Source organism: Sinohyriopsis cumingii, chromosome 5 (assembly GCF_028554795.1).
Source record: "Sinohyriopsis cumingii isolate HCF-2022 chromosome 5, ASM2855479v2, whole genome shotgun sequence".
Classification (NCBI taxonomy): Eukaryota; Metazoa; Mollusca; class Bivalvia; order Unionida; family Unionidae; genus Sinohyriopsis; species Sinohyriopsis cumingii.
Window position 1 is genome coordinate 126158486 of NC_142965.1, and position 26101 is coordinate 126184586.

General features: G+C 36.0%; 1 protein-coding gene across 1 annotated transcript in view; it reads right to left on the reverse strand.

Annotated features, from left to right (window-relative positions):
- The window catches only part of LOC149800143 (uncharacterized), a 154357-nt gene that overhangs the window by 124761 nt on the left and 3495 nt on the right, over nt 1–26101 (reverse strand). Inside the window, exons 2-6 of the mRNA XM_089959742.1 lie at nt 20686–20745; nt 12583–12667; nt 10626–10684; nt 5179–5283; nt 2920–3003 (exon numbers count right to left, since the gene is read on the reverse strand). Of these exons, the coding sequence (XP_089815868.1) occupies nt 2920–3003; nt 5179–5283; nt 10626–10684; nt 12583–12667; nt 20686–20745 (393 nt within the window). The remainder of the gene's footprint in view (nt 1–2919; nt 3004–5178; nt 5284–10625; nt 10685–12582; nt 12668–20685; nt 20746–26101) is intronic.

Sequence of the window (26101 nt, forward strand, 5' to 3'; positions counted from 1 at the left end):
CTACTCAATGAAGATGTAGCAATACAGGATTTTCAAGATGACTATTGCGTTAACCTTATCAGAAGCCAAATCATCATCATATTCATTTATAACCACCAAGACAACATGACCATTCATGTTGGAACAATACAGGATCAGACTGACTAATACATCTTTTGCATCATCTGCACAGGCTGTTATTTAGCCAGCCATCCAACTGAGCATCTGAAAGCCAATATGGCCTTTGTTTGCATAGGTATTTTGGTGAAAACTCTTTTTGCTAAGAAGGATTAGTGAAAAGCCCAGGTTGATATGACCATATTGGCCAAGGACCAGCTACACAATGTGATAAATGTAAAGTTTCATGTCAGTTTAGAAGCAGTACAGATAACAAACATACACTAACAGAAGGACAGACATCTGACAACAGACCATCCCATAAGCTCTTCTATTTATGACAAGATGGCTAAAATATCAGCGGACTGATGAGGGAAGGCACAAATACTCTCAATGATGATATCGTAGAATTGAAATTAGAGTCCAGTTCAAATTTTAGAAGCATAAAACTGAATACCAAATTGCTGAAATCAAACAATCTTTGATAAAAGTTATACCAATGTCTGAGAAGAGAAATCTGTGGCCATAACTCCATAACTGATGACATTGAACTCTGAAAATTCAATTACGGGTTGAGTACACAAGGCATATCACTGGGTAGTGTTCATTCCTTGAATTGGTTTATTATTTGTCCTGTAAAATAAGGTTTTCACCATTTTAGTGACTTCATTAGACACAGAGAAAGTGTCCTGTACAATAAATGAGCCATATTTGTCAGCATGTTGAGTGAATTTACACTGAAAACCTTGCTTGAGAAAATTCAGATATATCATGAATTTACCATGATTTTATTCATCCTGTGTATGAAACTGTTAATTCAACGATAAGGATTAAATACACATTTTCTATGGCATGTAATGTTGATCTTTTATTGATGAATAATTATGTTTGAAAACGATTGCCATTTTCAAAATATATCAACAAGGACATTCCATTCCATAAAGCATGCCTTCTGCATTTAATTTACTGTTTTATTTTTAAAATGCAGCCATGGTTCCTTTTACAATGATGTTACAATATAAAACTCTTTCTAATTTTATTACATAACTTGTGTGAATTTTGCTGACCCGTTTATGATAATTTCAATTTCATGGCTGGATTTTCCAAAATTGGTGTTGCTAATGGCTTACAATCAGTCACTACTGAATAAGCCTGAATAATTTCTTACATTCAGAAAATAATGCTGTCTGAATGCATTTTGGCCGTAAATAAGGTAGATGGTGAACCTGATAAAGTGTTATCAGTATGTCATAGATCCTTTGATAGTGTGATTTATTCTGGAGGGACTACTAGTCACTTTGCAATGCACATATGCCATCATCATCCATCAGTGAACTACTTACTAGTCATTTTGCAATGCACATATGCTATCATCATCCATCAGTGAAAGTTGTTCATTATTTACCATTAACTGCCAACTTGTCTAGTACAAAACCATACACACAATCCATATTTTGATCCCAAAATATGGATAAAAACAGCAGTAGATCATGTTCTTAATTATAGATTTTTGGAATGGCCACAACTTAAACTGCCACAAAAAGCCCATACAGTACTCCAGTTTTCCTTCTGTTCCATCAGACTTACCTTGCTGTTTGAAGGCTTTCACACCCAGTAGTATAGCTTTTTGCTACTGTTCTGTCAGACTCACCTTACTGTTTGATGGCTTTCACATCCAGTAGTATAGCTTTTTGCTACTGCTCTGTCAGACTCACCTTGCTGTTTGAAGGCTTTCACACCCAGTAGTATAGCTTTTTGCTACTGCTCTGTCAGACTCACCTTACTGTTTGATGGCTTTCACACCCAGTAATATAGCTTTTTGCTACTGTTCAGTCACACTTGCATTGCTGTTGATGGCCTTCACAACCCGTTTTTCAGCCCTTTCAGTCAGATTTACCTTGCTCTGTCTGAAGTAGAATTCCCAAACCAAAAAAGGATCTTTTTAAAAAAAAGTTTCCAATACTCTGGAACTTTGCTCTGGAATACTATTCCAGTTGAGATTAGAAATGCCCAATCTATTTCCTTCTTCCAAACCAAATATATCCAGTGGATTCAGAGATGAAGCTAAAATAAATAAATTCCTTTGTATGAGGGCCTCAAGGTATATTAGTTCTTAGCTAATCGTGTTACCCTCTTTAAATACAGTCTTTGTTATTATCATTACGTCTTTGTTCAACCTGCTTGATAGCTGTCACACCCAGTAGTACAGCTTTTTGATTCTGTTCAGCCACTTACCTTGCTATTTGATAGTTGTCACAGTCACACCCAGTAGTACAGATTTTTGATTCTGTTGTCACACTTACATTGCTGTTTGATAGTTGTCACAGTCACACCCAGTAGTACATATTTTTGGTTCTGTTGTCACACTTACGTTGCTGTTTGATAGTTGTCACAGTCACACCCAGTAGTACAGATTTTTGATTCTGTTGTCACACTTACGTTGCTGTTTGATAGTTGTCAGTCACACCCAGTAGTACAGAATTTTTATTCTGTTGTCACACTTACCTTGCTCTGTAGGGGCCCTGAGTGGCCGAGTGGTCTAAAGTGCTCTCCGTTATGGATCACTGCCATCTCACCTGTCTGCGTGGGTTCGAGTCTAGGATTCGGCCAATGTGGGTATGTGAGAAAGCTTGCCAGTAGCTTCTCGTGGGTCAGTGATTCTTCCTGGGTTCTTACTCCACCATTAATACTGGCCGCCATGCATAGCCTATCATGTGCTGAAAAATGGCGTTAAACCCCACAACAACAACAACAACTTTCTCTATTTGATAGTTGTCAATGTCACACCCAGTAGTACAGCTTTTTGATTCTGTTGTCACTTACCTTGCTCTGTTTGATGGCTTTCACAACCTGTTCCTCAGCCTTTTCCTTCTGTTCAGTCAGTACCTTACATTGTGCCTCCAATTCCTATAACAAACACAATGTCTGCATATGCATAAGACAGAAAAATACAAGTAAATACCACAGATATTAAGCTCAAAACATGCCATTAAATCCTGATGCCCCAATTATGCAATATAACTTAAAGGCAAAATATGAAGAAAAAAAGAGGCTGCAACTCATTACATTTTTGTCAGAAAGGTAAAACTTCATCTCAGCTTTTTTTATATGTAAATCCTCATACCAAATTAGTTTCAATCCATTAAGTCCTTCAAAGATTACTGAGCAGAAATTAAATTGATGGTGAGCATGAGATGAACATGAAGTATGTGAACATGACTGATGGATGTGAACATGACTGAAGGATGTGAACATGACTGAAGGATGAGAACATGACTGAAGGATGTGGATAACATAATATATTCTTTCCATGGATATGGCCTGGGCATAACAAATTGGACCAAAAAAAATCTTTTGCATTATCACACGTTTATAAATTGTTCCTTCTTTTACTGCCTTATTTTATTGCAATGCTCCACCTCTTACAAACTCCCTCAAAGTAGTCCACTCATGACAAGGGGTCACCTCATTCTCCACTAAAGCAGTACATCTTTTTCTGCTGGTTATAACGTAACAAAGAAATAAAGCAAACTCTTATGAATGTAGTTGTACTATGAGTGATATTCAGTCACTGCTAAAGTAACATACTTTTTTTATCTCACTATATTGTGATCACAAAGAAGTTTAAGTTGAGGAACGTGGGGATGCATTTAAAGGTGAGCAACACAAGGATGCAGTTTAAGTTAAACAACAGGGGGATGCAGTTGACTCTGAACAGATGGCTATGCAGTTTAAGGACCCATGGTACTAATTCAGATCCCATAGTAAACCTATGCAAACACCATGATATTAAAATTCAATAACTTTAAAATTTTGAGTGTTCATGATCAAACCTATATTTATCAGTATAGATGAAACCTGGATGTCTGTGTTGAGGAAAGGATATGAGCCACAGCATTTTCTGGACCTGCATGTGTTTGAAACATGTGCTTTCAATTCCGCACCAAAGAGTCAAGTGCTAATTTTTAGTAATGAGTGTTCTAAACTCAAGACTGTTAAAGGACTGAAATTCCATCAATAAAACAATGTCTCTATTTTTTTCACTTACAACCAGGATAACCTCTCAAACAATTTTTTTTTCCTATAACATAACTTACATTATTAACCAATCCTGGTCAGCCAAACCCATATATACTCTATTTTATGTTCACCCATTTCCAGGCTGGTTCCCATTTTTACATACCATTAGTACCATGTGTCCTTAAGCTGAGGTACATGTAATTAAGTTTATGCAGAGGACTATTGAGATGCATTTTAAGCTGATGAATGTGGGGATGAAATTTAAGTTGAGGAACATGGGGATGCTGTTGTGGTACATTGGGATGCAATTAAAGCTGACAAACATGGGGGTGGCATTTAAGCTGAGGAAAATAGGACTGCAGTTAAAGTAGCTGAAAAACATGGAATGCAGATTAAGTACTTGCAGATGCAATTTAATACGAGCAACATGGGAATTAAGTTTAAACAAAGGACTATCAGTTTAAGTTGAAAAATGTGGGGATGAAATTAAAGTTGAGGAACATGGGGAAAGATTTAAGCTGAGGAAAATGGGAATGCTAATTAATTTAAGGAACATGGAGATGTATTTTAAGCTGAGGAACAGTGGATGCAGGTTACTTTGCAGAAGGTGGAAATGCAACTGAAGTACATGGTGATGAAGTCATGGAACAAGAGGATGTGGTTAAACTGAGGCAAATGGTAAAGCAGTTTATGTTGGGAACATCAGGCTGCAGTTTAAGCTGAGAATCAAGAAGATGCAGTTTTCTATAAAGGACATGGAAATACAGTTTGAGCTGAAGAAAATGAGAAAGCAGTTAAGTTCTGGAGCATATGGGTTTGCAGTTTGAGTTGAGGAACATGCAGATGAAGTTTAAGCTTAGGAATATTGGGCTAAAGTTCCACTTAAGGAACATGGGGATATAATTTAAGGAAAATGGTGATGCAATTAAAGTTCAGCAACATAACAAATAGTAAACTGATACTTAACTTTTACACACCAAACAATCCAACAAATTTTGAAATCTATATTTAGATCAGATATAACTTTCAATTATGATAAAATTTAAACAAATATAATTTTACTTGGTAATGCATCATAGACATCTCCTGCCCTTGCTGAAGGGAAGTGTAGGCCATCTGTAGCTCTTTGTTCTGCCCTTCCAGTTCCTTAACCCTCTCCTCCAGTACCTGCATGTAGATATTGATAACATGATGTCATTTCTATAATGTTGTTGTTGTTGCTGCTGCTGCTGTGGGCTTAATGGCATTTTTCAGCACAGGATATACATGGCAACCAGTATAACTGGTGAAGGAAGAACCACAATAAACCCTGGGAAGAACTATCGACCCATGGAAAGGTACTAACAAGCTTTCTCACATACCTGCATGGGCCAAGCCCAAGACTCAGACCCAAGAGGACAGAGGTGAGATATCAGTGATCAGTAATAAAGACAAGTGCTTTACACCACTCAGCCACATGGGGTCCCATTTATATGTTTCATACCTCCATTTTGGGATTGAATGTTATAGTTTGTCAGCATTCATGAAGTCATGAACACAGATAGATGAGGGCCCAGATGGCTCACTGCTCTAAGGTGCTCGCTGTTACAGATCACTGATGCATCACCTCTGTCCGCATGGGTTCAGCCAATGTGGGTATGTGAGATTTGGATTTTTAACATAGCTTTAACAATTTTTCAGTAATATCGCTACAATGTCTGCAGTGATGTCTAGCACTGGGGCATCATGCCGCAGACATGTAGCATGATGTCCCACCCAGTCACATTGTCCTGACACCAGGCCGACCAGTCCTAACACTAACCTCTTAATGCTGAGCACCAAGCGAAGCAGCTGTTAGTACCATTTTGATAAGTCTTCCCTAACTGTACGAACAACACTGGAATCTTTTCTTTTCATGCACCTTAAGTTTTGGCATTGATATGGTCAGTAATTTTATGTTAGTCTCTAATTTTCAATCTTACTAAATCAAATCAGTTACAGTCTGCATGTTATTAAAATAATTTATTTTAATACAGCACCATTAATTAATAAAAGAAACCACAATAACATATATTGCCTAGAAAAGTCGGTAAATAGTTACTTTAAGATTATCAACCACATTTGTTTATGAATATCAAATGGATAAATGTCTGAAAATTATGATTTCTTATGTTTTATATTATATACAGCTATTATAATGCAAGTTGTCATCAATTGTCGGTACATTATTAAGTGACACACTTGATGCATCGTTGATGCCTTATCTGTCATATGCATAACATGTCATGATTCTGGTTGGTACCCTATTAAGTGACATCACTGATGCCCTATCCATCATGTGTATGCCATGTCATGATTCTGGTTGGGACCATATTAAGTGACATCACTGATGCCCTATCTGTCATATGTATGCCATGTCACGACTGGTCAGCTACCTAATTATATGACACTGTTGATACCCATCTGTAAGATGTATGCTGTGTGCATTGTCATGATTCTGTCTGGTACCTCATTAAGTGACACTGTTGATACCTTATCTGTACCCCATTAAGTGACATCACTGATGCCTTATCTGTCAGATGTATACCATGTCATGATTCTGGTTGGTACCCCATTAAGTGAAATTGTTGATGGAGGGCACTGCTTATCACAAATGGATGTATGTATCATGATGGCACTGCTTATCACACCCAAATGGATGAATTTATCACAATCGTACTGCTTATCACAATGGTACTGCTTATCACACCCAAATGCATATATTTATCACAATCGTACTGCTTATCACAATGGTACTGCTTATCACAGCCAAATGGATGTATTTATCACAATGGTACTGCTTATCACATCCAAATGGATGTATTTATTACAATGGTACTGCTTATCACACCCAAATGGATGTATTTATCACAATGGTACTGCTTATCACAACCAAATTGGTGTATTTATCATGAGGGTACTGCTTATCACAGCCAAATGCATGTATTTATCATAATGGTACTGCTCATCACAACCAAATGGATGTATTTATCACAATGGTACTGCTTATCACAACCAAATGGATGTATTTATCATGAGGGTACTGCTTATCACAGCCAAATGCATGTATTTATCATGATGGTACTGCTTATCACAGCCAAATGGATGTATTTATCATTATGGTACTGCTTATCACAGCCAAATGGACATATTTATCATAAGAGTACGGCATATCACACCCAAATGGATGTATTTATCACCATGGTACTGCTTATCACAGCCAAATGGATGTATTTATCATGAGAGTAACACTTATCACTTCCAAATGGATGTATTTATCAGGATGTTATTGTTTATCGCACCCAAAGGGGTGTATTTATCATGAAGGTACTGCTTATCACAGCTAAATAGATGCATTTATCATCAGGGTACTGCTTATCACAGCCAAATGTATGTATTTATCATTGTGGTACTGCTTATCACAGCCAAATGGATGTATTTATCATTGTGGTACTGCTTATCACAGCCAAATGGATGTATTTATCATGATGGCACTGCTTATCACATCCAGATGGATGTATTTATCATTATGGTACTGTTTATCACATCCAGATGGATGTATTTATCACAATGGCAGTGCTTATCACAACCAAATGTATGTATTTATCATGAAGGTACTGCTTATCACAGCCAAATGGATGTATTTATCATTGTGGTACTGCTTATCACAGCCAAATGGATGTATTTATCATGATGGCACTGATTATCACATCCAGATGGATCTATTTATCACAATGGCAGTGCTTATCACAACCAAATGGATGTATTTATCCCTTCAAAATGAATGCATTTATCACAATGTTACTGCTTATCACAATGGTACTGCTTATCACAACCAAATGGATGTATTTATCATAAGGGTACTGCTTATCACAGCCAAATGGATGTATTTATCATGATGGTACTGCTTATCACAGCCAAATAGATGTATTTATCATTGTGGTACTGCTTATCACTTCCAAATGGATGTATTTATCACAATGGTACTGCATATCACAGCCAAATGAATGTATTTATCATGAGGGTACTGCGTATCACACCCAAATTGGTGTATTTATCATGAAGGTACTGCTTATCACTTCCAAATGGATGTATTTATCACAATGGTACTGCATATCACAGCCAAATGGATGTATTTATCACCATGGTACTGCTTATCACAGTCAAATGGATGTATTTATCATGAGAGTAACACTTATCACTTCCAAATGGATGTATTTATCAGGATGGTATTGTTTATCATACCCAAAGGGGTGTATTTATCATGAAGGTACTGCTTATCACAGCTAAATGGATGCATTTATCATGAGGGTACTGCTTATCACAGCCAAATGGATGTATTTATCACAATGGTACTGCTTATCACAGCCAAATGGATGTATTTATCACCACGGTACTGCTTATCACAGCCAAATGGATGTATTTATCACAATGGTACTACTGCTTATCACAACCAAATGGATGTATTTATCATGATGGTAATGCTTATCCCTTCCAAATGGATGTATTTATCACCACGGTACTGCTTATCACAGCCAAATGGATGTATTTATCACAATGGTACTGCTCATCACAGCCAAATGGATGTATTTATCATGAGGGTACTGCGTATCACACCCAAATGGATGTATTTATCATGATGGTAATGCTTATCCCTTCCAAATGGATGTATTTATCACCACGGTACTGCTTATCACAGCCAAATGGATGTATTTATCACAATGGTACTGCTCATCACACCCAAATGGATGTATTTATCACAATGGTACTACTGCTTATCACAACCAGATGGATGTATTTATCACAATGGTACTGCTTATCACAGCCAAATGGATGTATTTATCATGATGGTACTACTTATCACAGCCAAATGGTTGTATATATCATGATGGTAGTGCTTATCACTGCCAAATGGATGTATTTATCACAATGGTACTACTGCCTATCAGAACCAAATGGAAGTATTTATCATGATGGTAATGCTTATCCCTTCCAAATGGCTGTATTTATCATGATGGTAATGCTGATCCATTCCAAATGGTTGTATTTATCATAATGGTACTGCTTATCACAGCCTAATGCATGTATTTATCACAATGGTACTGCTTATCACAATGGTACTGCTTATCACAGCCAAATGGTTGTTGTTGTTGTTGTTGTGGGGTTTAACGCCATTTTTCAGCACACGATAGGCTATACATGGCAGCCAGTATTAATGGTGGAGGAAGAACCCGGAAAACTCCGGAAAGAACCACCGACCCACGAGAAGCAACTGGCAAGCTTTCTCACATGCCCACATTGGCTGAATCTTAGACTCGAACCGCCGCAGACGGAGGTGAGATGGCAGTGATCCGTAACGAAGAGCGCTTTAGACCACTCGGCCACTCGGGGCCCCACAGCCAAATGGAAGTATTTATCAAAACGGTACTGCTTATCACAACCAAATGGATATATTTATCATTATGGTACTGCTTACCACAGCCAAATGAATGTATTTATCATAATGTTACTGTGTATCACAATGGTAATGCTATTCACAGCATAATGGATTTATTTATCATTGTGGTACTGCTTATCACAACCAAATGAATGTATTTATCATGAGGGTACTGCTTATCACAGCCAAATGGATGTATTTATCATGATGGCATTGCTTATCACTGCCAAATGGATGTATTTATCACAATGGTACTGCTTATCACAACCAAATAGATGTGTTTATCATGATGGTACTGTTTATTATAACGCTACTGCTTATCACAACCAAATGGATGTATTTATCACAATGTTACTGCTTATCACCATGGTACTGCTTATCACAGCCAAATGTATGTATTTATCATGAGGTACTGCTTATCACAGCCAAATGGATGTATTTATCATGATGGTATTGTTTATCACTGCCAAATGGATGTATTTATCACAATGGCAGTGCTTATCACAACCAAATGGATGTATTTATCATGATGGTACTGTTTATTATAACGGTATTGCTTATCACAACCAAATGGAAGTATTTATCACAATGGCAGTGCTTATCACAACCAAATGGATGTATTTATCACAATGGCAGTGCTTATCACAACCAAATGTATGTATTTATCACAATGGTACTGCTTATCACTGCCAAATGGGTTTATTTATCATTGTGGTACTGCTTATCACTGCCATCACTTTGGTCCCAGATTTTGATTTCCGGATCCAGAATGCAGATTTCTTAATTAACGAAGCAAATTAACATTAAAAAATTCCGTTCCCACAAAATTGTGAGGATAGTGAGGTTTCCGGATAAACAGTCCGGATTAATAAGGCTCCTCTGTACTCATGGATAATGCTACCAATATGAACTCAAGAAAAATATGATTTCCATAAATTAAAAATATCAACTGGTACACTTGTTTTTTAAAACTGACTTTCTTATAATTTTGTTCCAATAAGTAAAAGTAACACAAGACACAAAACATATCAATTAGCAAATCTTATACATGTACCTTCCCCTTTGAAGAACTGCTTCCAGAAGTCTCCGGTTCTGAAATTTTCTTGGACAACTCTAGAAATAAAGACTTTAGCGATAAAACATTTCCTTGTTATAAATTTTACCTTTTCTTCTCCAAAATAAAAACAATTCTACAATGAAGATAACACACATCATCTGCTGTTCCAATGGACTTGTATACTGATTCATATCTACAGTGCCAAAGTCTCAAAAGTTTCCTAGAATATAGACATTGGAAGAACTCAGTTTCCTAATAGTCTGGCATAACATTTTGGCAAAATTTTAATAATGCTAAATACATGTGATCTTTATTTCCTTATTTTGATATGTATCATAAGATCAACAATATTTCTAATATTGATGGATATAGAATATTAATCCTTAATATCATATACATAGATTAATAATGTGCTACATGAGGATTAACTTAATAAGCATCAAATTAACATAATGAAAAACATCAAATTAACATAATGAAAAACATTAGAATATTTTGGAATCTGCATGTGAATTAATACTATTGTAACTTTTAATGCAAGTTGCAAAAGGATGCTTGTATCGGAGATAAAAAGGAGAACAAATATTCAGAGAAAATATTTTGCTAGATTCTGTTGTTTTTGTCACCTTATTTTTCATATTTAAAACTGATTGATTTGTTTATTGATAAACAAGCATGTAAAAATTATCTTTGTTGTTGTTGTGGGGTTTAATGCCATTTTTCAGCACAAGATAGGCTATACATGGCGGCCAGTATTAATGGTAGAAGGAGAACCCGAGGAAACCTGGGAAAGAACCACCAACCCACGAGAAGCTACTGGCAAGCTTTCTCACATACCCACACTAGCTGAATCTGAGACTCAAACCGCCACAGAGGTGAGATGCCAGTGATCCGTAACGAAGAGCGCTTTAGACCACTCGACCACCGTAAAAATTAGCAGATGGTCATTTAAGACAAGGATATGTAACAAATAGAATAATAAGTACTTTAGAAATAACAAGAAAATAAAGAGGACATATTAACATAAACTACAGTGTACCATTGATCAAAATCAGCTACACGGCTATGCAGCTGGGAATATTTAAAAACTTGTAAAGGGAGATAACTCATCAGAAACGTATCACCTTTTCTTGATTTTATTGATATCATTGCTGAGAAAACTAATGTAAAATAATTTAAATATTCTTTTCAATTCTCAAGGCATTTCTTTTATTTATATCTAAATAACATCCACCTTCAGGTAAACACATGTAATGAGTTGGGGAAAAAACTATTTTATATTACTGATAAAATGGAAAATAACTAAACTAAAACAGAATGGGTTGATTTTTATGCATTTTTTTAAAACCAAAAAATTTTAATGTCTTGTTATATAATGCTGATTTCTGAAGAACTTTTATTAAGATTATTCAGATTATTTCAATTTAAATTTTCAAAATGCAGAAAAAATTATCCAAATATATATACTTATTTTACCAATAAAATTATCATTAATCTATATTATAATAGATGATTAAACTTAAATCTTTTCCATGACATTCATATCATATGAATATAAATGAGCTTTAAAAGTTACCTCCCTTTATCTTTTGAATTTTAAATTAGGACCAGAAGTTCTCAACTGATTTTGAAGGAATTTTCAGTCCTTTACATTTAGAAGTCGTCATCATTCATTTATAGGATGCCATTTATCTTGAAACTTCCATGTCATTTGAAGGTATCTTGTTTCATTGTTAGTGACATTTTGATGTCCTTGGAAAGAAATTTCAGTACTAAATGACACTATATAACCAATAAGCAACTATGACTAATCTCTTGACATGCTTAACAGCCATAATCTTAAAAAATATATGAGAAATACCATGGTTGAAGTAAAGTTTAACTTAACATGATGACTGATATTTAGCAAGTTAATAATACCATTAAAATTTGATATGATTTTGAGCAGGCTTACCATCATTTTGGGCTTTCAATTTCTGTACAATCACAATCTGTTTCTTGACAAATTTGACCAGATCCTCTCTTGACAAATTGTCAAGCTGAAATTGGGCAGAAAAAATTTAAATTAAATATATTCCTTAGGCCACTAATACAACCCAATCAGAATTCCTTGACCTCTGACACTGTCAAGGGATATAAACACAGCTGAGTCAGCAATCTCTGACCTCTGAAGCTATGTTCCAAGGACAATAATACAGCCTAGTCTGCAATCCTTGATCTCTGACATTATGTTCCAAGGCCACTTCTATATATTAATCCTTAACCTCTAACACCATGTTCCAAACAAGCCAAAATAAAATTCCTTTACCTGTCACAGCATATTCCAAGGCCAAAAAATAACCAAATCATCTGTATTTGAACTCTGACACCATGTTCCAAAGCTACCAAATGGCCCAAGTGTTAGTCTTTGGCCCGTGACACTATGTTCTAAAGTCACCAATATATCTCACTCAGGAATCCTTGACCTTTCACACTGTTCTAGGAATAATAATATATCAATCACTGACCTCTGACACCATATTTCAAGGACACCAATATATCCATGTCAGCAATCCTTGACCTTTCACACAATGTTCCAAGGACTCCAAAATATCCCAGTCAGAAATTCTTTACTTTTGACACTATGTTCCAGGAATAATAATGTATCAATCAATCATTGACATCTGACACCATATTCCAAGGATACCAATATAACTCAGGTAGCAATAATTGACCTTTGAAAAAATGTTCCAAGAAATGGCCTATTTGCTCAGTTATAATGTGTCCAAAACTGAAATTAGTGTCTACATTGTTCACTACTATGATGAAGAAAAGACGAGAATGATGACTTGTGAAATGTTTGAGCATTAAAATATCGGAACATCTGACAAAATAAATCATGTTAAAATGTATATGTTAGTGTGCATTTTATTGCACTATTCTTAACTGAACAACTATCCACAGGGTTCATTACAACAAAAAGTATGGAACAAAAGTCACCAAAACACATAAGTATTAAATAATTCATCAGATTTGCAGTTTGAAGATCATAGTTTCCTCTGAGCAAATACTCAAGGAAAAGTATACATTAGCGACTGATTTTTTCCAGTATCACATAATTAGTGAAATCATATCAGTTTTCTATAACAGAAAGCCTGCACAAATGACTTATGACTGGTCATATTTTTCTTTCACATGCCTTTATTGTGATTATTAGAACTGGAAAGGGAGTTTTTCTTAGACTTATTAGTATGAGACAGAAAGTCACAACCATGTAATCTTATGACCAATCTCTCCAAGTTCATAATTCTACAATTAAGTTTGGTAACAAGTGACGTCATGATAATGAACCATGATGTAAAGATCATGGTTTTTTTTAGCTGCACGGTAAGCACTGATGTTACTAAAGTTAAATACCTTACATAACACTGTAAACCTTAATATGAAAATGCATTGTGATTGCATCTCTCGTAGACCCTAATCAAACAATGCATTAGATGACTGCATCTCTTGTAGACCATGATCTGACAACACATTATGTGACGGCATCTCTCTAGACCCTAATCAAACAATGCATTAGATGACTGCATCTCTTGTAGACCATGATCTGACAACACATTATGTGACGGCATCTCTCTAGACCCTAATCAAACAATGCATTAGATGACTGCATCTTTTGCAGACCATGATCTTACAACACATTATTTGAATGCATCTCTTGTAAACCCTGATCGGCCAACATATTATGTGATTGTATCTCTTGGTCAACAATGTAGACCCTGCTCTACCAGAACATTATGTGAGTGCCACTCTCATATACCCACACCTGCCAAAACATGAATGATGCTTTTGTTGACTGTAATCCAGCACATTATAGGTTGTTGTTTAATAGGGTTTAACGCCATTTTTCAGCACAAGATAGGCTATTAATGGCGGCCAGTATTAATGTAGGAAGAACCAGGAAAACCCCAGAAAGAACCACCGACCTACAAGAAGCTACTGGCAAGCTTTCTCACATACCCACATTGGCCGAGCCTGTAACTCGAACCCATGCTGAGGTGAGATGGCAGTGATCCATAATGGTGAGAGCTTTAGACCACTTGGCCACTCAGGGCCCCAGCACATTATAGGATTGCCGTTCTTATCAACAGTGTAGACACTGATCCAACAGCACATTGTGTAGTTGTAGCTCTTGGTCATAAGCGTAGACCCTGATCTAACAGCACATTGTGGGGTTGTAGCTCTTGGTCATAAGCGTAGACCCTGATCTAACAGCACATGGTGGGGTTGTAACTCTTCGTCATATTGTAGACAATGATCTAACAGCACAATGTGTAGTTGTAGCGCTTGGTCATCAGTGTTGATGCTGATCTAACAACACATCATGTGGTTGTAGCTCTGGGTCAACAGTGTCAACCCTTATATCCTAACACATTTGGTGACTTTAGCTCAAGGTCAACAGTGTCAACCCTTATATCCTAACACATTTGGTGACTTTAGCTCAAGGTCAACAGTGTCAACCCTTATATCCTAACACATTTGGTGACTTTAGCTCAAGGTCAACAGTGTCAACCCTTATATCCTAACACATTTGGTGACTTTAGCTCAAGGTCAACAGTGTCAACCCTTATATCCTAACACATTTGGTGACTTTAGCTCAAGGTCAACAGTGTCAACCCTTATATCCTAACACATTTGGTGACTTTAGCTCAAGGTCAACAGTGTCAACCCTTATATCCTAACACATTTGGTGACTTTAGCTCAAGGTCAACAGTGTTGACCAAAATCTATCCCCAACACATGTGGTTATACCTCTAAGTCGACAGTTTAGATCCTGATCGGCCAATACATCAGGCTGCTGTAGCGCATGGTCAACTGTATTGACCCGATCTGAGAAGACATTATGTGATTGCAGCTCTTATGACTGTCAACTTGCAAACATTTACCAAGTCTGATGAATATCTATCAGAGAGTCATCTTTCAGCCTATTTCTGGCAAGTACTCATTTTAGAAGTGAACGATTATATATATATATATATATATATATATATATATATATATATATATATATATATATATATATATAATTTGTGTATATTTCTTACAGAGTTGCTTCAATATCAATCCAGTGTATTGTGATATCTACTTTAGAGACAGTGTAACACAATACAGACTGAAACTACTAATACAAAATAATATAAACTGTACAAAAGTGAACATTTTCTAGTAGACTTCCTATCAACTAAAATGGGTGTTGTGTGTGTGCTTGTGTGATTTGAATTTTTTACATAGCTTTAAAAAATTCTCAGACCTATCACTATGATGTCTGCCATGTGAAAGTTTATAGTGATGTGTAGCTCTGGAGCATCATGTCGCAGACATGTAGTATGATGTCCCACCCAGTGATATTATCCTGACACTAGGCCGACCAGACCAAACACAAATCTCTTAATGCTGAGCGCCTAGCGAGGCAGCTGTTAGTACCATTTTTTAAAGTCTTTGGTATGACTTAGTAGGGGTTTGAACCAGTCTCAACTAAATTAAGCAAATAAGGTCTGTACACTTAATTAATCCATGTATGGATTCCTGCTCTGTATTATCTCTTATTGGATCTTAAAATTTGAATTCTTTTGGGGCAAAAAACAAAATGTGCTTCTGGTCAGCCGACCACCCATATTTCTCACTGCAGACACCTAGCCCCCCCCGCCAAAAAAATTTACAAATTCAAAAAAATATATAATAATTTAATATAAATAAACTTTAAAAACATTCCTGAAAAAGATTTGTGCATCTGAGTCAGTTTTGACCAGCACTTTGAAGCAATTAGTATATTATATAATCTAATCAATATAATATCTATAATGTTTTTCAAAAAAAAATCTACCCACCCACTCTAATTTTAAAACTAGTGCAATAGGAAACACATATATGGTCGGGGGGGGGGGTGGGGGGGGGGCCAAAGTCTCTTTGCCTCTGCCGTTTTTAAAGCTGCTCAGGAAAATTGTGTGCATTTGACCTATATAACATCTGAAATAATTTTGATGTTAGCACAAAAGTCCACATCTGAAAAATGAAAGTTATTGTTGGATGATATATTTTTCTCAGAACTTCATTCAATTTCAATATTGTTTTTCTTTCTTTAGCTTTTAAATCCCAAACTGAAACAGTACTCTTGCAAAAGTCTACTTATACTGCAGCTATCCAGCCAAAAGCCAGTCATGTCATAAATGTTCTACTTACTCATATGAATATACCAACAGTTTTGTAATTCAAAATAAATGTGAAGTGAGGGAATGCATATTACTCAGACATGGGGGGGGAGCAATGTGTGTGTGTGTGATATGGATTTTTAATGTAGCTTTTAACAATTTTTCAGTCATATCACTACAGTGTCTGCAGTGTGACAGTTTATAGTGACGTCCAGCACTGGGGCATCATGCCGCAGACAAGTAGCATGATGTCCCACCATGTCACATTATCCTGACACCAGGCCGACCAGTCCTAACACTAACCTCTTAATGCTGAGCGCCAAGCGAGGCAGCTGTTAGCACCATTTCTGTAAGTCTTTGGTATGACTCAGCCGGGGATCAAAGCCACGACCTCCTGCATCCAAGGCGGACGCTCTTACCACTAGGCCACCAGAACAGGGGGGGGGGGGGCAATGACAAGTGCAAAATAAGTCAGGGAATACCATTCACACAGCACCACACCTCTGTATACACGAAGCTAATGTTAACATTTTGAAGTATGAATCAAATTATAATTTTAAATTGAAATACAATTCTGTTGGAATTCAAAAAAGTATCCATTTGCAGCAGTTTGAAAAACAGTACTTATTACTGTGATGATGTTACCAAATTTTACATAATAACAAGACCACCCTTAACCTGAGCTCAAAATTCTGTCAATGCAAGGCTTGTTTTAGGCACAAGTGTTGCTGCTAAAAATGTAAAAATGTTGAAAATCAAAACAATATGTAAAAAATGTATTATCCAACAATACCTTATTGATGAAGGCTTTGGTACCAGCAATAAAAAAAATTATAATGTCTATGTAGTCAAAAATATACAATTCCTTCTGAAAACATTCTTTACAACCCATAACAGAATTTAGAAGAGGGGAAACAATACAAATTCAATAAAAACAACCAGGATTAAACATCACAACAAGCAAACTGTTTCTACCTACATACTTTTTTTAAGATTCAAAGAATTATAGGCTCTCATGAAATAGCAGTTATCAATATTTGAAAGTATTTTGAAAAAAATAATAACCTGTATACATTTTGATTAGTTCTGGTACATATTTGTTCATCAAGAGTATTTCTGAATTCATTTCGTTGATACGAACTTATGTGAATTAGTATGATTATTACGAATTTAAGTGGATTAGTAATGATTAGTATGAACTGAGTGAATTAGTATGATTAGTATGAATTGAAGTGAATTAGTAATGATTAGTATGAACTGAGTGAATTAGTATGATTAGTATGAATTGAAGTGAACTAGTATAACAAGTATAAACTGAAGTGAATTAGCATGATTAGCATGAATTTAAGTGAATTAATATGATTAGTATGAACTGAAGTGAATTAGTATGATTAGTATGAATTGAAGTAAATTTATATGATTGGTATGAATTGAAGACAATATGATTAGCATGAATTTAAGTGAACTAATATTAGTATGAACTGAAGTGGATTAGTATGATTAGCATGAACTGAAGTGAATTAATATGATTAGTATGAACTGAAGTGAATTAGTATGATTAGTATGAATTGAAGTGAACTAGTATAACAAGTATAAACTGAAGTGAATTAGCATGATTAGCATGAATTTAAGTGAATTAATATAATTAGTATGAACTGAAGTGAATTAGTATGATTAGTATGAATTGAAGTAAATTTATATGATTGGTATGAATTGAAGACAATATGATTAGCATGAATTTAAGTGAACTAATATTAGTATGAACTGAAGTGGATTAGTATGATTAGCATGAACTGAAGTGAATTAATATGATTAGTATGAACTGAAGTGAATTATTATGATTAGTATGAACTAAAGTGAATTAGTATATTAGTATGAACTGTAGTGAATTATTATGATTAGTATGAATTGAAGTGAACTAGTATAATAAGTATGAACTGAAGTGAACTATTATGATTGGTATGAATTGAAGACAATATGATTATCATGAACTGAAGTGAATTAGTATGATTAGTATGAACTGAAGTGAATTAATATGATTAGTATGACTGAAGTAAATTAGTATGATTAGTATTAATTTAAGTGAATTAGTATGATTAGTACAAACTGAAGTGAATTAGTATGATTAGTATGAACTTAAGTGAATTAGTATGAACTGAAGTAATATTAGTATGAACTGAAGTGAATTAGTATGATTAGTATGAACTGAAGTGAATTAGTATATTAGGATGAACTGTAGTGAATTATTATGATTAGTATGAACTGAAGTGAATTAGTATGATTAGTATGAACTGTAGTGAATTATTATGATTAGTATGAATTGAAGTGAACTAGTATAATAAGTATGAACTGAAGTGAATTATTATGATTGGTATGAATTGAAGACAATATGATTATCATGAACTGAAGTGAATTAATATGATTAGCATGAACTGAAGTGAATTAGTATGATTAGTATGAACTGAAGTGAATCAGTATGATTAGTATGAACTGAAGTGAATTAGTATGATTAGTATGAACTGAAGTGAATTAATATGATTAGTAGGACTGAGGCAAATTAGTATGATTAGTATTAATTTAAGTGAATTAGTATGATTAGTACAAACTGAAGTGAATAGTATGATTAGTATGAACTGAAGTGAATTAGTATGAACTGAAGTGAATTAATATGATTAGTATGAACTGAAGTGAATTAGTATATTAGCATGAACTGTAGTGAATTATTATGATTAGTATGAACTGCAGTGAATTAGTATGATTAGTATGAACTGTAGTGAATTATTATGATTAGCATTCAAGTGAATTAGTATGATTAGTACGAACTGAAGTTAATTAGCATGAACTGAAGTAAATTAGTATGATTAGTATGAAATGTGTGTGTGTGTGTGTGTGTGTTCGATTTTTAACGTAGCTTTTAACAATTTTTCAGTCATATCACTACAATGTCTGCAGTGTGGCAGATTTTAGTGATGTCCAGCACTGGGGTATCATGCCACAGACATGTGGCATGATGTCCCACCCAGTCACATTATCCTGACAATGGGCCAACCAGTCCTAACACTAACCTCTTAATGCTGAGCGACCAAGCAAGGCAGCTGTTGGTACCATTTTTGTAAGTCTTTGGTATGACTCAGCCGGAGATTGAACCCACGACCTCCCACATCCGAGGCGGACGCTCTAACCACTAGGCCACCGTAGTGGTCTAGTATGAACTGAAGTGAATTAATATGATTAGTATTAATTTAAGTGAATTAATAAGATTAGCATGAATTGAAGTGAATTAGTATGATTAGTATGAACTGAAGTGAATTATTATGATTTGTATGAACTGAAGTGAATTATTACGATTAGTATGAACTGAAGTGAATTATTATGATTAGTATGTTCAAAGTTTGATCAAAATCAGATCTGAAAGATGGCTTCCATGGCTGTATCATGCTCTGCCAATCAGACACAGAATCATCTCACTAATATGCATGACTCTTGCACAATATTGTACTCATCTCAGATTCTGTAGCCAGATGAGCAAAAACAAAAACCATGGTAAAAAGCAAACTGCTTGTTTGAAAGAATATCAAGTTTTATGGGAGTGTTAAATTTGAAGTCTTGCAATTACATCCTATGAACATTTTATGCACTGGACTATAGAACTGTTCCCTAGCCTTCTTCTCCACTTCATTTTGGTAAAGCTATGATAAGTTTATGAATCTAACAATATGGAGGTTAACCAGTCTGCGACTGGGTGAGAAGCTATTTGCACTAAGCTCAATGAAAATATGCCAAAATGTACAGTGCAACCAATTCCTCCTGAATTATTGAAACTTAATATCTACATATGAAGTTAACTGACCAAAAGAACTTAATTGTACCTTAGATGGGGTGTGACTCTTGCCTGGTCCTGGGGATCCATCCCCATCCCCCGAAGTTTCCTGTAACAGAAAAAAAGCAGACATAGCTTTATTTTGAGAAATATAATACCATCACACACAGGGATTTTACTCTGCTTCTGTTTCAGAGTTTGAAAGAAAAAAATTTGTACCAGAGAAAACTGAGACTCACTGTATTCTTGTACCGACAAACTGCAAAATGTGTTTTAAGTTGCAAAAGTTAACTACTTCAACATATGACTTATTCTTTACATTTGCCTCCACTACTGTAGTCCTATATCCCTGCCAACTTTTAATTAGTGGTTGACACCAACCATATAACACAATAAATTACTGTCTCTCAAGATTTGAAAAACCTGATACTCTCATAGTTGTGATATCAATGCTTGAATATTGAGATATTTCATTGTTGTTGTGTTATTTCATCTGAATACCATTCATGCTTTTATTTCTTTTTTGTGCAAAGAAGAACCATGTGTTCATATGTACTAGGACCAGCTTGGTTTGTGTTTCGCTGCTTTTTACTTGTAGATGACCTTAAGTCATGCGATTTATAAACCATGTAACTTGTACTAAGCCACTAAAATTACCTTTTTTATCCAGCGTATGTTAAGCACCAAACTATTTACTTCGTAAGTGAACTCTGAACCACAGTTATTACTGTGTGTGGACTAAGTTGGTGATTGACAGTTCCTACAAAGGATTGTGACTAGCATACTGTCATGTTCTTGACTTGTGATTCCAATTATCAATACAGCTCCTGTAAAGTTCAGAAACTCATTGTTCATTGATCTCACTTTTTTCTACAGTATTATTTATGACTTTATGTAACTGATATACCATGTTGGTTGATTAGGATTTGTACCAGTAAAATTTGACATAGTACTGACTCTTTCCACCCTTGTCAGTAAAAGGTACCGATAATTGTGCCTCCTTACTGGAAACACTGCTGTATAGATGGACAGGCTACTTTTCCATTATGAAGATAGAAAGACTGATATAAGCACAAGATTTTCAAATGTTCATAAGGTTTTTTTTTTCTAGATCCATAAAACATATGAGGCGAGTCCATTTCAGCATCTGCAGCATGTTGTTGTTCTTGTAATTGTGGAGTTTAATGCCATTTTTCAGCACACGATAAGCTATGCATGGCAGCCATTATTAAAGGTGGAAGAAGAACCCGGGAAGAACCACCAACCCAGAGGAAGCTACTGACAAGCTTTCTCAAATACCCACACTGGCCGAATTCTAGTCTAAAACCCACGCAGACAGAGGTGAGATGGCAGTGATCCATAATGGAGAGTGCTTTAGAACACTCGGCTACTCGGGGCCCCCATCTGCAGTATGAAGACTTTCATAAGATCAACTAAGTGAAGATCTGAGCCAATGGCCTTGTAAAATGTATGTGTGTTTGAAAGTGTGGCTATACAAACTTTGTGGGGGCCAAATATGATTTCTAAACAAAGACTAAGAGTAGAAAGTTTTCTGGTGCAGAAAGAGAGGGCAGCTAGGATTGACATGTTTCCTAGTGCACCAATCAAACAAGATTCTTCACTTTGCATGACAGACATTAAAGGTAGATAACCCAGATGATGCAGTATGCAATCTTGCATGAAAACTTCACCTGGCAGACAGATAACTTTAGACAAGCCCCATAAGAAGGTGGAGAATCTAAGAGCTGTTGTGAAGAAGAGTCCCCTTGTGTTGCATCAGTAGATTCTTCCACTCAGGTAGCACCCTGGGTTGGTCTAACAACAGGTCAAGGAAGTTGGTGAACCAAGACCTTTCAGGCCTCATGGATGCTACCAGATCGTCATAGCTATGGAAGTGCTGACCTTCTGGAATACCTGCAAAATCAATCTGAAGGGTGGAAATGCACAAGTAAACAGCCATTCCCACCTTAGACTGAACGCATTAGATGCTAAAGCACTTTGGTCTGGGACTGGAGAAACATAAAACAAGAGTTTGTTGTTAAGTTTCATTGCAGACATGTCCTTTTGAGAATTTCCCTATAAACTAAACAAGGACTGTGCAACTGCTTGATGCAGAGACATTCTGTTTGGACTACCTTGCCTGTTCCAAACAAACCATACACAAGTATATTTTTCTTTCCAGGAATGTGACAAACTTACAGTGTAATTCCTTCTTAATGTGCCCAGTGTAGAAGGTTCCAGACTTCCACACAGAAGGAGCATGAGTGCCTCCTCATTGTCATCTGAGATGTGTAACCTACAATGCATTGTCTGAGGAGACCATCACACAACAGTACCACACATTGATCAATGCATCCTATCAGAGTGAAGAGCAGAGTTCTAATTTTCAAATTTCTTATCAGGAGAAGACTTTCTTCCTGGGACCCAATGCCATGGAGAATTACTTCCTTCTGGCTCTAAATGAGCCCCCTCAACAAATCTGAAAGGGTCAGTCTACAGATAGGGGTTCTGGGGTATGTAGTGAAACTCCAGTCCGAAGTTTTTATTGATTTTGCCACCACTTTAAGTTGAAAATATCCATGCATGGTTTCCAGATTGTCAACAGAAGAAAAGAGATCAGAACATAAATGAAGTCTTCCTAGATATACACATCTAACATGGAGTTCAGGGTCTCCAGAAGAGAAAGGTAAAGGTGTGTTGACAACGAAGTCCTGGCCTGTGTAGTCCTCAAAGAATCCAGGTTTCTGTTTATCATGTCTAGGGGAACATAAGCCAAGCCCAAATGGGTAAGGAAATTTACACTTATGCAAACAAAATCCTCAGCAGGAATGAAATCTGATTTCTCTAGGTTTCCTAACTGAGTCACTGCAGATCAACAGTGGGGCATACTATGGAACAGGGACTGTTTCCTGCTGTCAGTGAATGGGATCCATGGACCGTTTCCTGCTGACATGAAGCAGTCGGTGAATGGGATTTTGTGATACATCAAGTTCACAGCCACTACATTCATCAATCTTGTAAAGACTACGGACACTCAGGTCAGAACTGGTCAATGTCCTGTAAAATAGAAAAATGGAAGTATTCTTGTGTGGAGGAAACACTGGGATGTGAAAATAAGCATCCTGAATGTCAATGCAAACTGACAAGTCTCTAGGCCTAATGGCCCTATAGACAAAGATGCGGTTTCATTAATGTCCTGGAGGTTTCATCTTAGTGGAATTTGTTGAGGTAGGAAAGATCTATAATGATCCTCAGTTTGTCACCTTTATTGGGTGCTAGAAAAATCTGAGAAGGTTGGTGATCAAATGTTTTGCATAATCCATATTACAGCAATCAGAAGAGGGGCCCCAAGTGGCCGAGTGGCCTAAAGAGCTCTCCGTTACGGATCACTGCCATCTCACCTCTGTCTGCGTGGGTTCGAGTCTCGGATTCGACCAATGTGGGTATGTGAGAAAGCTTGCTAGTAGATTCTCGTGGGTTGGTGGTTCTTCCTCCACCATTAATACTGGCCACCATGTATAGCATATCATGTGCTGAAAAATGGCGTTAAACCCTACAACAACAACAAAGCAATCAGAAGAATGGTGAGCACCTCTTCATTCAGTCTGGTTAAACATGACAGCTTTAATTAGACTCATCCACCTTCAACGATTAATGACCAAAAGTCTTTTAGAAAATAGCTACCACTTTTAAAGGAAGAGGCATGCATTTGCAAAAGAGGTATGGAATCGCTAGGATCACCATCCCCCACACCTCCACCCCTGGCATGGGAAAATGAGTGAAGTCAGTAGATTAACTCTCCTTGCCTCTCCATCTCATGGATGTCCATTACAGAGGGATTTCAATAGGGGATGGTTTCTGGGGCTGTTTTGACTGCATACCACTTTTGGAATTTGACCTTCCCCTCAGCATAATTAGGCGGAGTTCACTTTTGAAAGCAAAGGACCTATGGTGAAGGTCTTTCAGATCCTAAATGGTAATGGAATGTACAAAACTGCCAAATAAGGTATGATTCCAAGGAATCAATTCTAATGAGGTTCTTGATATGGTCTAGCAATAACTTTGACATGTCCAAACTAACATTTCTGTGGAGATGGAGAACCTCTGCTGAGAGTGCCATGATGTTAGACAAGGCGTGCCTTAATGTCGTAGCTACTGCTTCCAATAATTGCTGCAAGGCAACTGATGAGGAGGATTCTTCTTTTAGAAGTAAAAACATGTGTATGAATAATATTCAACTGAATTTTTCACAAGCTTTCTAGAACAAAAGGATGCAAGGATGAGGATTTTTCCATTGCAGAAAGAAAAAGCTACATCAAAGTAACAGCTCAAAAATAACTCTATGACAAAAAATATAATAATATGAAAATAATATTGAACCAATGTCTTTTTCTTTATATCTGAATGCATAAACCAATTCTGTCACAGTACTCTCTTCCTGATCTATCTGGCGTTTATTCACCTGGAGTGGATGAAATAAAAATTATGATATTCAATGGAAACTATTTGTTATATGTGACACATCTCATTGAATACAGTATATCTGAAGTTTCATAAACACAAGATCAGACTTTTATAGAAGTTTCATAATTAAGGACATGTCGGACACAGGATTGATGATCAGAACTCTATAAAAGGCTTTAATGAAATAATTTACAGTATGCTTTGGAACTAATTGTTGGGGGAATTTTTAATTTGATGGAGTATTTTGTGAATCACAACTTAAATGTAGTTTAAATGATCAATCACGCCTTTGAGTAAAAATAAAATATACTCATAACGAAGACTAACTGAAAGGGTACTTAATAATGCAACTCTTCTGTTCTCACTGTGGGTAATTTCTTTCTGAACATGCAAAGAACATTGGGAAATTATACTGACTGCATGATTTATATAGATCAAATGTGCCATCAACTGTGCTTGAATTGTTTTGTATACTTTAAAAATATTTTTAATATGCATTTTCTGTAGATTTATAAAAAATATAGTGCTTATCTCTGAACTTCTGGAATTGATAGTTTCTACTTCGAGGACCTTGCATTTCTAGATCTGAGTTGTCAGTATCAAAACTTTTGTAAACAGTTTTGTACATACTAAACTCCTACAATTCTGGAGCTATGTGGCCCTAAAATTCCTTTTTACAATCCATCAAAACGCTGAGAATGTGGTGCTCTTATTGATGGCAACAATATAATCAAAACTATTAAAAGAATCCCTGGATTTTGAACAAGAGACTTTCAACTCCAAGAACTTGTCGGTCCACTAACTCTTTCTTGACTCATCTTCACAAGAATAATCTCAAGAGTATCCTAATTTCCCTCTTGTCTTCATGTTTGTATTTTTTCTGTTCATTTTATAACTCTTTGCTATTTTAGTATTTCTTGGCTATCACTACTCATATTCCTATTGAAATGATAGTCCAATATGCTTTTGGCCTTTCACACCATTGTTTTAGTTAAATACTG